The sequence below is a fragment of the Muscardinus avellanarius genome, assembly GCF_963383645.1.
Source record: "Muscardinus avellanarius genome assembly, chromosome: 6".
Taxonomy (NCBI): domain Eukaryota; kingdom Metazoa; phylum Chordata; class Mammalia; order Rodentia; family Gliridae; genus Muscardinus; species Muscardinus avellanarius.
The window spans coordinates 93,607,645-93,625,887 of record NC_137791.1 but is presented as its reverse complement, the minus strand read 5'-3'; the positions used below and the strand labels follow the sequence as shown (position 1 = coordinate 93,625,887).

At 38.6% G+C, this 18,243-nt stretch overlaps 1 protein-coding gene across 2 annotated transcripts in view; it reads right to left on the bottom strand.

Annotated features, from left to right (window-relative positions):
• The window catches only part of AASDH (aminoadipate-semialdehyde dehydrogenase), a gene marked incomplete at both ends in the record, with an annotated part of 38,109 nt that overhangs the window by 10,180 nt on the left and 9,686 nt on the right, over positions 1–18,243 (bottom strand). For both annotated transcript variants that reach the window (XM_080697648.1, XM_080697649.1), the window contains 7 exons: positions 1,856–2,648; positions 4,152–4,267; positions 6,016–6,208; positions 8,066–8,238; positions 8,686–8,792; positions 12,779–13,020; positions 17,773–17,965. In XM_080697648.1, coding sequence (XP_080553774.1) covers positions 1,856–2,648; positions 4,152–4,267; positions 6,016–6,208; positions 8,066–8,238; positions 8,686–8,792; positions 12,779–13,020; positions 17,773–17,965 — 1,817 coding nt within the window. The remainder of the gene's footprint in view (positions 1–1,855; positions 2,649–4,151; positions 4,268–6,015; positions 6,209–8,065; positions 8,239–8,685; positions 8,793–12,778; positions 13,021–17,772; positions 17,966–18,243) is intronic.

Sequence of the window (18,243 nt, the reverse complement as noted above, 5' to 3'; positions counted from 1 at the left end):
CTCTTGATGGAGATACCTGTGGGCATGGCCACTGCTGCTCACTCGAGGTTCCATTTCCAGCATATTACTGTGCTGCCTTTTTTTTTTTTTTTTTTTTCTGGCAGTGACTACTTAGAGGCAAAAGTAGTGGCTTGCTGAGTGACGATTAATTCCTACACAGAAGAGCATTCTAGGACGTAGAGACTAATAAAAAATATTTGGTGCAGTTAAGTTCAATTTTTGACTTGGGTTAGGCAAAGATTTTTTAGATACAACACCTAAAACATGAACCAGTAAAAAAAAAAAAATGAATTTTGTCAAAATTAAAGGACATCTCTTCAAAAGACGCTATGTTAAGAAAAATCATAAGCTGGGCATGGTGGCACATGCTTGTAATCCCAGCGTTTGGGAGGCTGAGATGGAAGGATCATGGTTTGCGGACAGCCTTAGCTACTTAGTGAGACCCTTTGCAATTCATAGAGCTGGGGATGTAGCTCAGAAGTAGAATGTCCCTGGGTTCCATCCTTAGTACTGCCAAAAAAAAAAAAAATCATAAAACAAGCCACGGACTAGGAGAAAACATATATAAAACACATATCTGATAAAGGACTTGTATGCAGGGCTGGTGATATAATTCAGTGGTAGAGGGTGTGCCGAGCATTCATGAGGCCCTGGGTTCAACTCCTAGCACTGAAAAAGCAAAAACAAAACCAAAAATACCAGAACTTATATCTAGACTAACTCAAGGAACCTCAAAACTCAATATAAAAACAAAACAATTAAATGTACAGCCAGAAGCCAGGTGTGGTGGTTCATACCTATAACCTCAGTACTTGGGAGGCTGCGATAGGAGGTCATAGATTTGAGGCCAGCTTCAGCAACTTAGCAAGACCCTATTTCAAAATAAAAATAAAAGGACTTGGGTTGTAGCTCAGGAATAGAGTACACCTGGGTTCAATCCCCAGTGCCAGGATATAAATAAATAAATAAATAACTACAAATCGGGTGTGATGGTGCTGACAGCATTTGCTGACATTGTCAGCATGAGCCCGACAATGTACTAATGGATTCACAAGCAATTATCCCACTTAATTCTTGAAAAAGTTCTAGCACAATTCTAGTGGTTTTAAATATGTCCACAATTTTCTCTTCCTTTCCAGAGGTGAAGGCTAATTCTCTTTTCCTTGGATACAGGCTAGATTTAGTGATAGACTTAGTATACAACCTCGGAGACAGGTCATAAATGGTGCTGGGCTCCTTACTGGCTCTCCCTTGGATCACCCACTCTGATGGAGTGAGCTGACATATTGGGAAGTTACTCCAGTAACCTACTGAGGTTGCAGCTCAGGTGTAAAGGGAGAAGCTCATTATGGAAACTCAAGCTTCTTGCCAAGAACTATCAAAGAACCGAGGCCTTCTGCTGACAGCAGTGTGAATGAGCCACCTAGGAAGCAGATTTTCCAGCCCAAGTAAAGCCTTGGATGGCTACGGAAACACAAAGACCCTGAGCCAGTTCAGACAACTGAGATGCTCCTACATTCCTAAACCACAGAAACTGTTAAACGATAAATGTCTTTGCTCTAGGTAACTAAGTTTTAGGGTAATGTGTAGTGCAACACCACATTTTATTATTTTTTCCATGTTTCCCACGAGAACATTGAAGTTCTAAAAGTTCACAGAACTTGTGACAACTATAGAGTGCAGTTCAAATCTAAAGACTCTGACTCCAAGGCCCATGTGGTTAATCAGTGCAGAGTTAACTAATGCAACCCAAACCAACACACACACCGTTCTTTTTTAAATTCAAATCAGTCCAACCAGCATTATTATACGGTAATTCAACTGAACTCTACAAACCTCAAATCCAGATACTTACCCACCACAACGAAGTTTCCACACTTAGATACACACGCTGATGACTCAATTCGATCTCCCAAAATCTGCTCCCATTTTACCTTTCCAGTGTAAAGACCCACTGCCTTCATTCTGTGAGAGTGGGAGCCAATGTATACAGTTGCAGATGACTTATCAGAAGCTGGGACGATCACCAGAGGGGAAGCATCTACACATTTGCCGGTGTCTGACCTCCACCGCACACACAACTCCATTTTCTCAGCCCCTGTCCAAGGTTTCTCCTCTTCAGAAACTGTTGCAACACAAGTTGGATTTTCCAGTTTCTCAATAAGAGCTGGAGGATTTAAGCTTTTCAAATTTTCAATGTTAGTCTGTGCAATTAAATCAGAAGAAAAGGCTGAAGGGTAATGTCCTAATCTAGTTAAAAACTTAGTATTCAGAGACAAAATCTGACTCCCTCTGCTCAGTGCAATAAATCCATTTATCTCACTTTCATAACTTAAAGGCAAGACAGACTTCAGATGTAAAGACTCTCCTTTGGCTTCCTCTTCATTAGTGTCGCTGAGTTTCCTTTTTGTGGCATGACTTCTGCTGAATGTCAGGTCCTCATCTGTAAATACTGTTTGAAGGATGTGATTGTAAATTTCTAAAATGGACCCACTGAGAATAATTTCCAGAAGCCCAGGAACTGAGGTACCAACAAGTGTTTCAATCTCATTGAGGAGCCGTATGGACTTCAAGGAATCTCCACCACTACTTAGGAAGAGTGACTCATCAGGAACCTTCAAAAGATCTTCTGAGAGACTCAGAACAGACTACAGTGAGAGAAGGGAGAAAATGTGGTAATGGCCTAAGATAAAAGGAATTCATCACTTACAAGTAATATATAGAAAGGAAAATACCTACATTAAGATACAAATATAAGCCGGGCATGGTGGCACAGGCTTGTAATCCCAGCATTCGGGAGGCTGAGACTGGAGGATCGTGGTTTGCGGCCAGCCTCAGCTACTTAGTGAGGCCCCTGCAGCTGAGACCCTGTTTCAAAATAAAGAATAAAAAATAGGGCAGGGGGTGAAGTTTGGAGGTCAAATGCCTCTGGGTTCCATCCCCAGGCTCACACACACACACACACACACACACACACAAAAAGATATAAACATAAAAATAAAAACTGTCTTCTAAATTAAAATTTTTTCTTTACACCAATGAGATCATCAGAACACTAATTTTTTTCACAAACTCACTCTAGTACTGCAAAATATAATTTCCTTTAGACCCGGGCGTGGTGGCCACACTTGTAATACAAGCATTTAGGAGACTGAGACAGGAAGATCGCATTGTGCGGACAGCCTCAGCTACTGAGGCCCTCCGTAACTTAGTGAGACCCTGTTTCAAAAATAAAGAATAAAAAAATGGGGCAGGGGGGTGTAGCTCAGAGGTCGAATGCCCCTGGGTTCCATCCCCAGACCCCCCCAACACAAATTATATATATATATATATATATTCCTTTAGAGAAATTTACTTACCCATAAAATATGGAATAGAGCTGGGTGTGGTGGCACATACTTAATTTCAGTACTTGGGAGGCTGAGATAGAGAAATCATGGGTTTAAGACCAGCCTCAGCAGTTTAGGGAAAGGCTCAGCAACTTAGCAAGATCCTATTTCAAAATTAAAAACTAACAAGACTATGGATGTAGCTCAGAAGCAGAATAGCCCTGGATTCAATCCCCAGTATCCCCTCCACCCCTGCCCCATACACACACAAAGGAATAGGGCTACAAAAACATCTAATTTTACTTATTATATCGCCCACAAAATACTAATAGCTAATATTTCTTTCTTTTAATACTAGGGATTGAACCCGGGGCATTCTACCTCCAAACTATACCCCTAGTCCCTTTTTATTTTTTGTTTTGAAACAGGGTCTCAATAAATTGCTGAAGGAGGCCTTAAACCTGTGATCTTCATCTCAGCCTCCAAAGAAGTGAGATTATAGGTATGTGCTACAACATCCAGGTAATAACCAATATTTCTATAATATGAGAATAAAACATATCCCTCATTTATTTTACATAAATCAAAATTACAAGAATCTAAAACTGAAGTGGATAAGACTTTTATCTAGGCGGCCTCTATTTTTATAGACAAGACTAAACAAATACATCCTCTTTTCAGAATGCTTTAGAAAATTCTACATTTTATCTAAGAAAAATTATTTTCCCACTGAGACAAACATACAAAACAACTCTTATTAGGATGCTATCATTTCCTAAAATAATCTTTTTATAAAAATAAATTTGTATTTTAAAATTGTACCTTCCACAAATACTGTAATTTTCCCCAAAGTTCTTCTTTTCCATTGAGCTTATTTCCAGGCTTCGAGTTTACGTAGTCTACATATATCTTGTTTAATTCAGAAACATCAATTTTGCCTTAAGAAAGAAATAATAAATGCTTTAAAATAACAAATAACATTTAACATTAGGGAGGCCCTCTGCAATTTCACATCAGGGCAGGGAGTATAGTTCAGTAGTAGAGCACCTGGTAGCATATGCTACCAACAACAAAACAACAAAAACAATAATTAAAAATTAAAATCTCATTTTAGGACTAAGAACATAGCTCAGTGGTAAAGCATGTGTTCAGTTATGCAAAGCTTGGTCCTAACACCCTAAGTACATAAAATTTCACTTGAGAAACTATATCTTTAGTAGTTTTTCCTTTTGTTTCTTTTCCCTTGGTTTAGTATATCCTTATTACTCACACATATTTTTCATTGTAAAGCTTAGAAATCATATAGAATAGCTAAAATGGAAATCATATAGAATAATCAGTTCCAAAGAAAATAGTCCAAAGCTACCAAGAATGTAATGAGTAACAGATAAGAGGAAAGAAGGAGCTAATGTTTATCCAATTTAAAGAGCTAAAAGATGCTGGATGTGGCAGCACACCCTTGTAATCCCAGTACTTGGGAGGCTGACACAGGAGGAGGATTGCAGGTTTGTGGCCAGCCTCAGCTACTTAGGGAGGCCCTCTGCAACTTAGTGAGACCCTGTTTCCAAATAAAGAATAAAAAAAATCAGGTTTGGGATATAGCTTGGATGTAGAATGCCCTGGGTTCAATCCCCATTACTTACACACACACACACACACACACACACACACACACACACACACACACACACACCTAAAAGAAATGATGCTGTTAGCCAGGTGTGGTGGTGTACACCTGGAAACCCAGTATTTGGAAGGCTAAGACAGTAGGATCTCAGGTTCAAGGTCAGCCTCAGCAACTCAGTGAGACCCTGTTTCAAATTTAAGAAAAAAAAAAAAAGAAAAAGAATTGTACTGCTAGATACAAAATTACAGAGAGAGAGAGAGGAAAAAAAAACTTCAGAGGCAATATAACATGGATATTAAGAGCATATATTTTGAAGCCAACTAGTATTAGGCAGAATTTCAATGCGACCACTGTGATGGTTAACTATATGGGTCAACGTAAGTGGGTCATGGGGTGTCCCGTGACCCACTTATGTCTGGATGTGTCTATGAGAAATTGTCATGATGAGATTAGCATAAGACGTAGACTCAGTAAGAAAGATCCCCTCCTAGGCCTAAACAAAACAAAAGGCAGAAAAAGGAAGACTATGCCCCTCTTTTTCTTGCCTCACTGTTTGAGCTGGGTCATCTCATCTCATCTCATCTTCTCCTGGGATTTGGATCATTGGCTCTCCAGTTTCTCAGGCCTCAATCCTCAGACTGAATTGTACCACCAGCTTTCCTAGGTCTCCAGCTTGCAGACGGAGCGTGGGGCTTCTCAGCTCTCTGTGCCTGAATTATGAGCCAATTTCTCATAATAAATCTCCTTTTTATATATCTGCCTAAATATTAGTTCTGTTCCTCTGGAAAACACTGATTAATGTAACCACTAACTAGCAAAGTGATTTGGGGAAAATTACCTCACCTCTTTAAACCTTGTTTTCCTTATCTGCAAATTGGAATAATATCAACTACCCGCAGGATTTTCTGAAATTGAGCTAATTATACAAAGCATTTAACAGAAGATCTACAACCAGTAAATGCTAGTATCTTATATAGTAATAGTTATGTGGCCATTAAACTAGAATTAATATAATTAATATAATTTGGCATTCAACATATCAGCTTTAAATTATTTTACCATGAGATGTAAATGGTACAGTATCAATCAATACAAGCTCATCTGGGATAGCATGATTTGGAAGACGTTTCTGCAGTTCTTTAAAGATATAATTCTTTTCTAAATCATCTTTGGACACTACGAAGAGAATTAATTTTTCCTGATTATACCATGTAACTGCACAAGATTCCACTTGCTGAAGTTCTTCAGCAACCTGTAAAAGAAATTATCGCAAGTTGCCAAAGACAACATATAAAAATTAACTTCCAAAATATTCAAATATGTTATGCCTAAAATCAGTACTGCTGAATTAAATTCTGGAATATCCTAGAGACTTCTAAACTTTTGCTTGCTACTGACACAATTACTAGATTACATGGCTCTTAACATTTTCAAAAGTATTAAGTCCTAAGGCAAATAAGCAAAGTTATTTTCATAGATCTCAAAATCCATTCTGTCACTTATTTAAAAAATAACTCTCTCTTGCCGGGCGTGGTGGCGCACACTTGTAATGCCCGCGCTTGGAAGGCGGAGACAGGAGGCTCGCGCAGGTTCGAAGCCAGCCTTTCTGGCTTAAGAGAAACTGTTTCCAAATAAAAGTATAAAATAGGTCTGGGAGTGTAGCCTGGAGGTAGAAAGGTTTCCAGGAACCCCAATACCACTAAAAAAAAAAAAAAACCCAAAAAACAAAAAAACTTCTTTGCACTGGGAATAAGGGCACACTGAATTATTACTATAATTCATTACTAATACAAAATCTTAGGTGTAATTGAGGCTCAGCAGCACATGCCAGTAATCCCAGTACTTGGGAGGCTGAGACAGAAGAATTGTAGTTAGAAGACACTCTCAGCAAGTAGTGACACTCTCGGCAATCTAGTGAGACCATTTCAAAAATAAAATAAAAGCCAGGCGTGGTGACGCATGCTTGTAATCCCAGCATTTGGGAGGCTGAGACAGGAGGATTGCTGTTCACAGACAGCCTCAGCTACTTAATGAGGTCCTTTGCAACTCAGTGAGACCCTGTTTCCAAATAAAGAATACAAAATAGGGCTGGAGGTGTAGCTCGGCGGTAGAAAGCCCCTGGGTTCCATCCCAGCATCACAAAAAATAAAAAATAAATTAAAAAAAGGGAAAAAAAAAAAGAAAAGAAAAAAAGAAGAAGAAAAGAAAAAAAAAATTTGGGCTGGGGATATTGCTCAAAGGTAGAATGCCCCTGGATTCCATCACCAGTACTGCAAAAAATAAATAATAATAATAATAATAATAATAATAATAATAATAATAATAATAAACTAATTAATTAGAAGGCTGAGGGTATAGCTCAGAGTTAAAATGCCCGTGGGTTCAATCCCCAAGTATAAAAAAAAAAATCTTAGGTATAATTCTGATAAGAACCTAGCACAGAAAAGTGGTGGTAATTGAGCCGGGCGTGGTGGCCCACTCTTGTTACGTCAGCATCTGGGAGGCTGAGACAGGAGGATTGCAGTTTGCAGACAGCCTCAGCTACTTAGCGAGGCCCTTCCAACTCAGTGAGACCCTGTTTCCAAATAAATAATACAAAATAGGGCTGAGGGTGTAGCTTGGAGGTAGAATGTCCCTGGGTTCCATCCTCAGTACCGCAAGAAAAGATAAGAAACAAATAAAGAAAATTGGTGGTAATTGGCTCTAATGTCTACATATACAAATAGAATATTTTAAACTTTTTTTGTTGTTTTTAGATTTGGGGGGGGGTACTGGGGATAGAACCCAAGGGCATTCTACCTCCAAACTGCACTCCTAGCCCTATTTTTTATTCTTTCTTTATGTTTTTTGAAACAGGGTCTGAGTTGCAGAGGGCCTCATTAAGTAGCAGAGGCTAGCCGCGAACCATGATCCTCCTGTCTCAGCCTCCCAAATGCTGATATTACAAGCGTGCACTACCATGCCTTGGTTAGCTTATTTTTTTTTAAAAAGAGGGTCTTTTTTTTTTGGACTGGGGATCGAACCCAGGGTGATACTCTTGCCAAGCAAGCGCTTTGCCACTGAGCAACATCCCAGCCCCAAATAGATGTTTAATATTTAAAAAGCTTACCTGTTGCACACGTTCAATGTTAAGACATTTTCCATGACGTTTGATCTGACTGTCCTTTCGTCCCAAGAAAAAGATCTCCCCATCTTTCACAGTCACAAAGTCTCCCGTGGCTCGCATCGTACCAAGAGGCACTGTCACTTCATCATCAACAAAACACACTCTGCTTTTGCCACCTTCCAAAGATATAAACACCCGAGTCATAAGTACTCATGCAAAACATTAAAACTATTAAATCAAGAACACTTCTAAAAGTTCAGTTACTGCAAATCGAAATCTGAATATTTATCTTAAAAAGGGGCCTCATTTTAAATGTTACTGGATAAAATTAGATACAACAACTTCAATGAATAAGGAATAAAATTTATTCTAAAATTAAGTATGATTTTTAAAAATTCTTAGAATATTTATTAAATTTTATCTATAAATATGATACAAGTTTTAGTTTCTAAATTACTTTTATTAGAGTATAAACATATGAAATAATTATGGTAACTTATTAAATATTTCATGACTGAGTGAGATTAAAAATGATCACTGAAAGCATACTAGATATACAAAAAAATCAAGACATTATATTTTTCTTAAAAAATAATTATTCCCAACCAACAAATTAAAACAACCTAAAAATACTTGGCCACTGCCTTCTTGAACTGTGAAACCATTTGTATCTCTGACTTCAACAACTGTTTCAAGCAGAGGAAATCCCAGTTGCACAGGAAATTCACATCTGTGAAAAACAACCCAAAGCAGATTTAAAATTTTACATTTGAATTTTTCCCAATGTATGTATGTATGTATATATGTATTTTTATGTATTTATTTATTTTTGGTGGTGGAACCCACAGGCTTTCTACCTCCAGGCCATACTCCCAGACCTATTTTATACTATTTGGAAACAGAGTCTCACTAAGTTGCTGAGAGCCTCAATAAGTAGCTGAGGCTGGTCTTGAACCTGTGGGATCCTCCTGTCTCAGCCTCCCAAGCGCTGGGATTACAAACATATGCCACCGTGCCCGATTTCCCATTGTATTTAAATCACACTGTACCAAGTACATCAAATAAAAGAGTTTGTTATGGCACAAATCAGACTGCCAAGACCAAAAGGTCAGGTGAGAAGATTATTATTTGTTATTCATTACTATTCAGTTATAAAAAGTTCTTCAGAGAAAGGCATGGAGATACATGCCTATAATTCTAGCACTTAGGAGGCTGAGAAAAGAAGATCGTAGGTTCAGGACCAGACTCAGCAATTTGGTGGGATTCTCAACAACATTAGCAAGGCCTAGAGAGACTCAAAGCAAGAAAATAAAAAAGGGCTGGGAATAGCACAGAAACAGAATGCCTCTGGGTTCAACTCCCAGTACCTCCCCACATCCCACATACACACAAATTCTACAGGATCTCAGCACCAGTTATAAGAAAAGCTCTGGGTTCCCAACTTAAAATTCTATAAAAAATAGTGTTTCTATAAGTATTAATAGTGTTTCTAAAATAATAATAATTATTATTATTAATAGTGTTTCTAAAAGTATTAGTATGTATCAAAACATGGTTAATTGGGATTAACATAGAGTATATATTTCGCATGCAAGACCCTGAGTTTTTTTTTTTATTGGTGCACTATATTCATACATAATACTGGGATATAAAAAAATAACTTTCGTAGACATACATGCACACATCGCCCAATTAGCCCCCACCCGATCCCCAACCCGTTCCCTCCCCATCCCTCCTTCCCATGCTTGGCTTAGTGGTTGACATCTAGTATAATAGCAATTTATCCAAAATTAACAATGATAATCTCACAGAACAGTTTCATTTGTCTGATACCAAGCTTTTGATGACTTAAAGATAACATTTCAATATTTCTTCTTGCTTTCTTTCTTAGCAGAGAATATTTTTTCTTTTTTTTTTTTTTAGGTGAAACTATCATACATTTATTTATTTATTTTTCAGAAAAAAATCTATCCTAATATGGAATATGGACTCTAGATACCCAAAACGATCTCAAAAAAGAACAAAGCTAGAAGATGTATATTTTCTGATTTCAAACCGTATAAAGCTACAATAATTGAAACAGTGTAGTACTGTTATAAAGTCAGATATATAAACCACTTAAGTTAAATAAAAGCCTAGAATAAATTCTTCCCTATATTGTCAAGTTATTTTTACAAGGTTTCCACTAACATGTGGTGGAGGAAATAATAATCTTTTAACTAAATATTGTTGAAAAATAATAATTACATGAAAAAGAATAAAATTGGACCCTTACCTAACACCTTATACAAATATTAACTCAAAATAGATAAAAGACCTAAATATAAATCTTAAGACTATAAACCTTTAGAAGAAAATCTGGGTCATAAAACCTCACAACATTGAAATTGGCAGTGATTTCTTGGATATGATTTCAATGGCACAGGCAACAGAAGAGTATACAAACTCCCTAAAAAAATAAAAAAAATATTGTATATCCAAAGACAATGTAAACAGAGTTAAAAGTTACTAATAGAATGGGATAAAATATTTCCAAATGCTTTATCTGAAGGTATATTAATATTCCAACTAGAAATCCTAAAAATTAACAACAATAAAGGCAAACAATACAATTTAGAGATAGGTAAAAGACTAACATAAATAATGAATCTCCACAGATAACCAATCTAAGTTGTCTGTTGGATGGAAACTCTTGTTTCTTTGGTTCTGGTGTGTGTTACCTATTTCTTCTTTGTAGTTAGTCTCTGAGTATTTTCTCTAGCGCTGGATTTGAAGACATAAATTCCTTCAGTTTCTGTTTGTCATGGAAGCTTCTTATTTCCCCATCTAATTTGATAGAAAGTTTTGCTGGTTAGGAAATTTTTGGCTGGAAGTTGTTTTCTTTCAGAGTTTGGAATATGTTACTCCAAGCCCTTCTGGCTCTCATGACTTGGTTTGGGAAGTCTGGAGTGATTCTAATTGGTTTGCCTCTGAATGCACTTGGCCCTTTGTTTTTGTTGCCTTTAAGATTCTCTGCTTGGCTTCCACATTGGTCATTTTGACAATTATGTGGCGTGGGGATCCTCTTCTCCGGTCCTGTCTAAAGGGAGTTCTATAAGTTTCCTGGACCTGTGTATTGACCTCTTGCTCTATGTTTGGAGAATTTTCTGCTATTACTTCCTTGAAGACATTGTTGATCCCTTTGGTTTCACCTTCTTTTCCCTCCTCTATTCCAATTATTCTTAGGTTAGCTCTCTTAAAATGGGCCCATATTTCTTCAATGTCAGATTCCTGCTGTTGGATTTTTTTTTCTAAATTAGAAACTATGCGTTCATTTTTGGAATGATCATCTTCTAAGAGCGAGATTCTATTCTCTATGTGGTCAAAATTCTATTCTCTATGTGGTCTAATCAGTTGTTTGTACTTTGAATTGAGGCCTTTACTTCACTGATTGCATCCTTTATCTCTTTTTGGCTCTCTCTGAATTCTTTACGAAACACCTCTATTATTTCTACAGTTATTTTCCTGATTTGATCTTCTAGAAATCTCTGAATTTCTGTTTTATTGGGTTCTGATGTTGTGGGGTTGTGGGCATTCATTGCTCCAGTATTATTCCTCTTTCCCATGATTTCAGAAGTTTGTGCCTTCTCTGGGTTCTTCCCTTGGGTCACTACAACTTCACTTAAGGTGCTCTGGATCTCGAGTCTGTGGTATCTCAGTCCCCACTATTCCTTTACTAGGTTGTATCGCAGAGTCTGAGACACAGGGAGTCAAGCAATGCTGCTTTAGACCATTGGGGGTGTCAGGTTGGGCGTTCTCCTATGGTGTGATATCTCTGCCACTGCCACTCCCCCACTGGGTCAAGTCCCTGGGATTGCAGTACTGGGATTTCTTCTCTAGGGGCCGCAATTTGACTCACTGTTGTTGAGTGCACCGATGGAGCTGTAGTGGACTCGGTGAATTCGTTGCTGTTGGAGCTGGTGGCAATATGGCACCGCTGCCACGCCCTCGGCCGTAAGGCTGGCGTATTTCTTCTCTAGTTTTGAGCTCTGCTCTGAGTCCCTGCAGGGTGTGCTGAGCCCAGCCACTGGGAGTTTTAGATGCTTCCTGCACCGAAAAATCTGCCGAATCCCGCCTGGCTAATCTGCAGCGGCTCACCTTGGCTCGCTGTCCGCCACTCCTCTCTGGAGCCTGGTGGGCTTTTGAGTGCATTGGTCTGTAGCTGTCCGGTGAATTCACCGCTGCCGCCGGCAGTAAGGTGCTGCTGCTGCGTCCTCGGGCGTGAGGCCGGCGTATCTCCTCTGTGGCTCTGAGCTCCATTCTGAGTTCCCTTCCTCTCTGGGGCCTGGTGCTGCAAGGAAAGATGGCGCCCGCCGCTCAGCGCTGCGGCTCCGGCCGCAGCATTGCGGTCTGGTTTCTTTCTGGTGTCTCGTTTTTCCAGTCCTCTTTTTCTCTGTCCCTTGTAATTACATTTTTTGTTTCTCTGCTGATAGTGTTTTCTGACTATGAAAGGTGCTGATTTTGTAGTATAAAGATTGGTTGTTAGTGTGGCTCGTAAGCCCCACTTTTCTCCGTCGCCATCTTCCCCGAAGTCCAAGACCCTGAGTTTCAATCCCCACCATGAAAAGAACTCCCCCAAAACAAAAAACAATAAAAGAAACTCTACTGTTGGTGTTAGGATCCTAAAAACAAAAAACAAACTCTCTCTTCTCTGTTTAGTATAATTAAAACCCTTACTTCAAAGTAGAGTTAAGAATCTTCTCCGGAATCCTATAAATGGTCGCCCAACTTGATACCTCTGTGATGCCATAAACATTAAATATTTGTGTTGTATTGCCTTCTCCTCTCCAGCTTTTGAGAACAGTCAGCGATGGGAAGGCTTCCCCGCCAAGAGCTAATACTCGAAGAGAAGTGCAGGCTGATAAAACAGTTGATCTAATAAGCTGAGGTCCAAATCTTCTAAGCAAGGTTGGTGTTGCCTGTAGATATATTAAAATAATTTATTCCCTCACACTTCTTAAAAAGGTAAACACTGTAATAATTCAAAGCCTTGCATTTGCAGCCCATATGGAAATTAAGGCTGTCAAATCATATTTAAAAACTACCGAGAAAGCATTGTCTTTTTTTTTTTTTTTTTGAATCTGGGTATTGAATTCGGAGGCATTCTATCTCTGAGCTACACCCCAGCCCTATTTTTACTTTAAAATAGGGTCTTGCTAAGTTGATGAGAGTCTCATTACTTGCTGAGGCTGTCCTTGAACCTGCAATCCTCCTGTCTCAGCCTTCCAAGTACTAAAATTATAGGCCTGTGCCACCATGCCAGGCTAAAGCATTGTCTTTTTAATGTGAATAGCAATTATGCTTTAGAAAAAACTTGAGCAAGCTGGGTGTGGTGGTACACACTTGTAATCCCAGTACTTAGGAGGATAAACCAGGAGAATTGCACATTGGCCACCAGTCTCAGCTACTTAGAGGCTATTACGGATTGGGAGAATATGGTTCGGGGAAACTGTTCCCCGGGAACCCCTGCTAGGGTCCCGGACACACTTACCCCCAACCCATAACAAAACCCCAAATGACCAAAACCAGAAAGAAAAAAAAACGTGGATTCTTGTCCTAAGCTTAGAATAAATATGCATAGCTTGGACAGTTGCTGAAGATTTAAAGAAGTTTATTAAAAGACAGAAATACAGAGATAGTCACAGCCCTGTGCCCAAGAGAGATGGACACGGGGGTGGGGGGCAATTCAAATGAAAAATACCAAGGAACTCCAGTTTACTGAGTGTTTTTATCCTGCCCAAGTGTGTGGCAGGTCCTTTGATCTGTAGATATGCTAGCCCATATCTCTAGCCCAGTCTCTGCTGTCTCCAGGCGGATTTGTCCAGGAAGCGGGGGCAGCCCCATCTCTGAACACCTTTTGTTTCACCCCCCAAGATGTGTGAAATTGTTTCTCCAGGATTTGGGATTTCCTCCCATCTCTGGCTCCAGCTTTCTTTCCTTTTCTTTAAAAATGTAAATTATAAGTCTCTCCTTTCTGCTAGCCCTGGCTTTCTTAGTATAAAAGATATATTTTTAAAATTGGAAATCTTTTCCAATACTGATACATTAATACATTTTAAAACCTCTTCCCAATACTAGTACAGAGGCCCTCTGCAACTTAGTGAGACCCTATTTCAAAATAAAAAATAAAAAATAGGGCTGAGGGTGTAGTTTGGAGGTAAAATTCCTGTGGGTTCAATCCCCAGTACCACAAAAAAAGAAAAAACTTGCGCAAAAATATTGTCTTACTATAAAGTTTACAAGAAAAAATTAAAAGTTGAAAAGGACAAAATCTGTAAAATCTATATTTCCTTTCCCATTATCTCTATGTACAAAAATATACAAGAGTGTTAAAAAACATGCCTAGGCTAAGCAATACAAGTATTTCTTAAAAACAGCTTTATTAGCCGAGCATGGTGGCACAAATTTATAATTCCAGATTTTGGGGAGTCTGAAACAGGAAGATCCTGGTTCATGAACAGCCTCAGCTACTTAGTGAGGCCTTCTGCAACTTAGACCTTGTTTCAAAATAAAAACATAGGGCTGGGGGTGTAGCTTGGAGGTAGAATGCCCCAGGGTTCCAACTCCAGTACTGAAAAAAAAAAAAATCCAGCTTTATTGAGTAACATCTAATATATATTAAACTGTTTTAAGTGTACAATATAATATAGGTTTTGATATGTACATACTAGTGAAACAATATTCAGGTTTATGGTCTCTTCAGGTTGCCATAACAACAACACCAAGAACACTAGATAATTGTGTATGTGTGTGTGCTACTAGAGATTCTACCTCTGAGATATACCTCTGGTTCTATTTTATTATTTATTTTATTGTGATACTGGGGATGAAACCCAGAGGCATTCTACCTCCAAGCCACAACCCCAGCCCTATTTTTTATTCTTTATTTCGAAACAGGTTCTCACTGAGTTGCAAAGGGCCCCACTAAATAGTAGCTCAGGCTGTCCTCGAATCAAATCGGGATCCTCCTATCTGAGCCTCCCAAATGCTGGGATTACAAGCATGCACCACCACACCCAGCCTTATTTTTTATTTTGACAGGGTACTCAATAAATTGCTGAGGGCCTCACCAAGTTGCTGAGGCTCTCTGGCCTTGAACCTTGATCCTCGATCCTCCAATTTTAGTCTCTTAAGTAATAGGGTTACAAGCATGCTCCATCACACCTAGCTTTAAATGGATAATTTGTAAACAATAAAATTAACTGTTCATAGCCAATGGGCTGGGAAATCCAAGATCAAAGTGTTGGCCAATTTGTGTCATAAAGAATGCCTTTTGGCTGTGTCCTAACAGAGTTAAAAGAAAAAACAAGCAAGCCAGGCATGGTGATACATGCTTGTAATCCCAGTATTTGGGAGGCTGAGATGGAAGGATCACGCAGGTTTGAAGCCAACCTCAACTACTTAGTGAGGCTCTCAGCAATTTAGTAAGCCCCTGAGTTCTACTCCCAGTACAAAGAAAGCAAGAAAGCAAGCAAGCAAGAAAGAAAGAAATCGATCGAGCAAATAAGCTTGAAAAGCTCCCTCTCCCTCTCTCCAAAAGGGCACTAATACCAATGTGAGGGCTCCACCCTTACGACTGAGACACCTCACAAAGGCCTGGCATCTTACTAATAGGACATTGGGGATAGATTTCCATAAATGAATTCTGAAGGGACAAAAACATTAAGACCATAGTAATGTACATTTCCCTTAAAATTACCATGTGCCATTGTGACTCTCCCTCCCGCTGGACCTCTTCTTTAAACATCTGCTGATCTATTCTGGTCATTAAAGATCGCTTGGTAATTTCTAAAATTTTATGTAAGCAGAACACCACAGTATGTACTGTGTTTTGACTTGGCTTCTTTCACTCTAGATAAATATTTGCAACTCACCTACGTTGTGTATGTCAGCAGTTCGTTTCTTTTTCTGAGTGTTAATCCATTATATGGATTGAGACTGGCCTTTCCAGACTCCAGAACCATGAGGAATAAATTATGGCGTTCATTAATTATCCAGTTTGCGGTATTTTGTTATAATGGTCCACATGAACTGAGACACATACATCCCAGAAACTATACTGCACTCTCACTTAATTCTTTTTTTGTGGTACAGTGAATTCAATTCAGGGGCATTTTACCTCCAAGCTATGCCCCCAGCCCTATTTTTTCTTTTTTCTTTTTTTTTTTTTTTTTTTTTTTTTTTTGCAGTACTGGGGATGGAACCCAGGGGCATTCTAACTCTGAGCTACACCGCCAGTCCTAATTTTTATATTTTATTTTGAAACAGGGTCTCACGAAGTTGCAGAGGGCCTCATGAAGTAGCTGAGGCTGGCTGCGAACCTGAGATCCACCTGTCTCAGCCTCCCAAGGGGATTAAAACGTGTGCCACCATGTCCAGCGATCTTTTATTATTTTGTGGGTTTTTTTTCTTATGGTACTGGGGGTTAAAACTAGCTCTATTTTTTATTCTTTATTTTGAAACAGGTTCTAAGTTGCAGAAGGCCTCACTAAGTAGCTGAGGCTGGCTGCAAACCTGCCATCCTCCTATCTCAAGTCTCCCAAGTAATGGGATTACAAAACTGCCACCACACCTGATTCTTATTTTTTTTAATTTATATTTTTTTGGAACTGAGGATTGAACCCAGGGACACTGTACATTCGAGCTACACCCCCAGTCCTATTTTTTTTTCTTAATTTTTGAAATAAGGTCTTACTAAGTCGTGTAAGGCCTCACTAAGTAGCTGAGACTGGCCGTGAACTTTTGATTCTCCTATCTCAGCTTTCCAAGAACCGAGATTACAATCCTACACCACCACACCTGGCTCATTTAATTCCTATTATATTAATCCTAATCATATGAATGATTTCCATTTACAGATAAAACCTGAGGCTCACAGAATTAAACATATTAAGATTATCATTATATATATATAATGTATATAACTTAGTTAATTCTCTTTAATTTTATGATGATGTAATATCTTAAGGTTTACCATATACTTTCAAATACAAATTTAAAATATTTTAAAAGGAAATCGGGCATGGTGGCAAACACTTGTAATCCCAGGATTCGAGAGGCGGAGACCGGAGGATCCCAGTTCACAAACAGCCTCAGCTACTTAGTGAGCCTCTTTTACAATTCAGTGAGACCCTGTTTCAAAAATAAAGAATAAAAATTTAAGGCTGGGGGTGATCAGAGGTAGAATGCCCCTGGGTTCCATCCCCAGTACTGCAAAAAAAAAAAAAAAAAAAAAAAAAAAAAAAAAAAAAAGAATTAACTGATTTTTTCTTTTATAAATAAATGAACACGCCCGTCTTGGTGGCGCATGCTTGTAATCCCAGCATTTGATTGGGAGGCTGAGACAGGAAGATCACAGCCTCTGCTACTTAGTGAGGCCCTTTGCAACTCAGTGAGACCCTGTTTCAAAATAAAGAATAAAAATAGGGTTAGGGGTGATGCTCAGAGGTAGAATGCCCCTGGGTTCCATCCTCAGCACTGCAAAAATAAATAAATAACTAATTAAATAAGCAAACAAACAAAAACATGGTATCACAAGGGAACAGCCTTGATAATCTAACTAGATTATCACTAATCCACTAAAAGGAATTATAGAAATATAAAGTATTTTATAAACATTTAAAATATCAATTAACGAACACCAAAACATTTCCTTTGCTCCTAAAATGTACCTGCAAAACAGTCACTCTGTGATGGGAAAAGAGAACAGCCGCTAGTTTTGATGAGAGCAATTTGATGGAAGTTGGTACTATCAGCAGAGAGGCACCACTTGATAGAGCAACAAATATTTCCACAACAGAGGGATCAAAGGTCAGAGGTGAAGCCAAAAACAAAGTATCTTCTTGTGTGATGCAGAAAAGATCCCTAAGACAAAACAGAATGTAGTTAAAAGAAATGTCTAACATTTTTAAACATGCACTCTAAAAAAGTGTTTATGATAAGTTTCTGAATGTTGCTACATTTTATTATTCTTTTAGGTGCTATTAAGTCTGGAAATTCTTTTTATAAAATCACTAAAGCAACATTCACTTTTTTACTAGACGTATTTTATCATCTGTGATGGTTTTCTAATATGTCACCTTGGGTAGACTGAACTACTGTCTCTAGAATTCCTTTTCTAGTATTCGTGTGTGTGTGTGTGT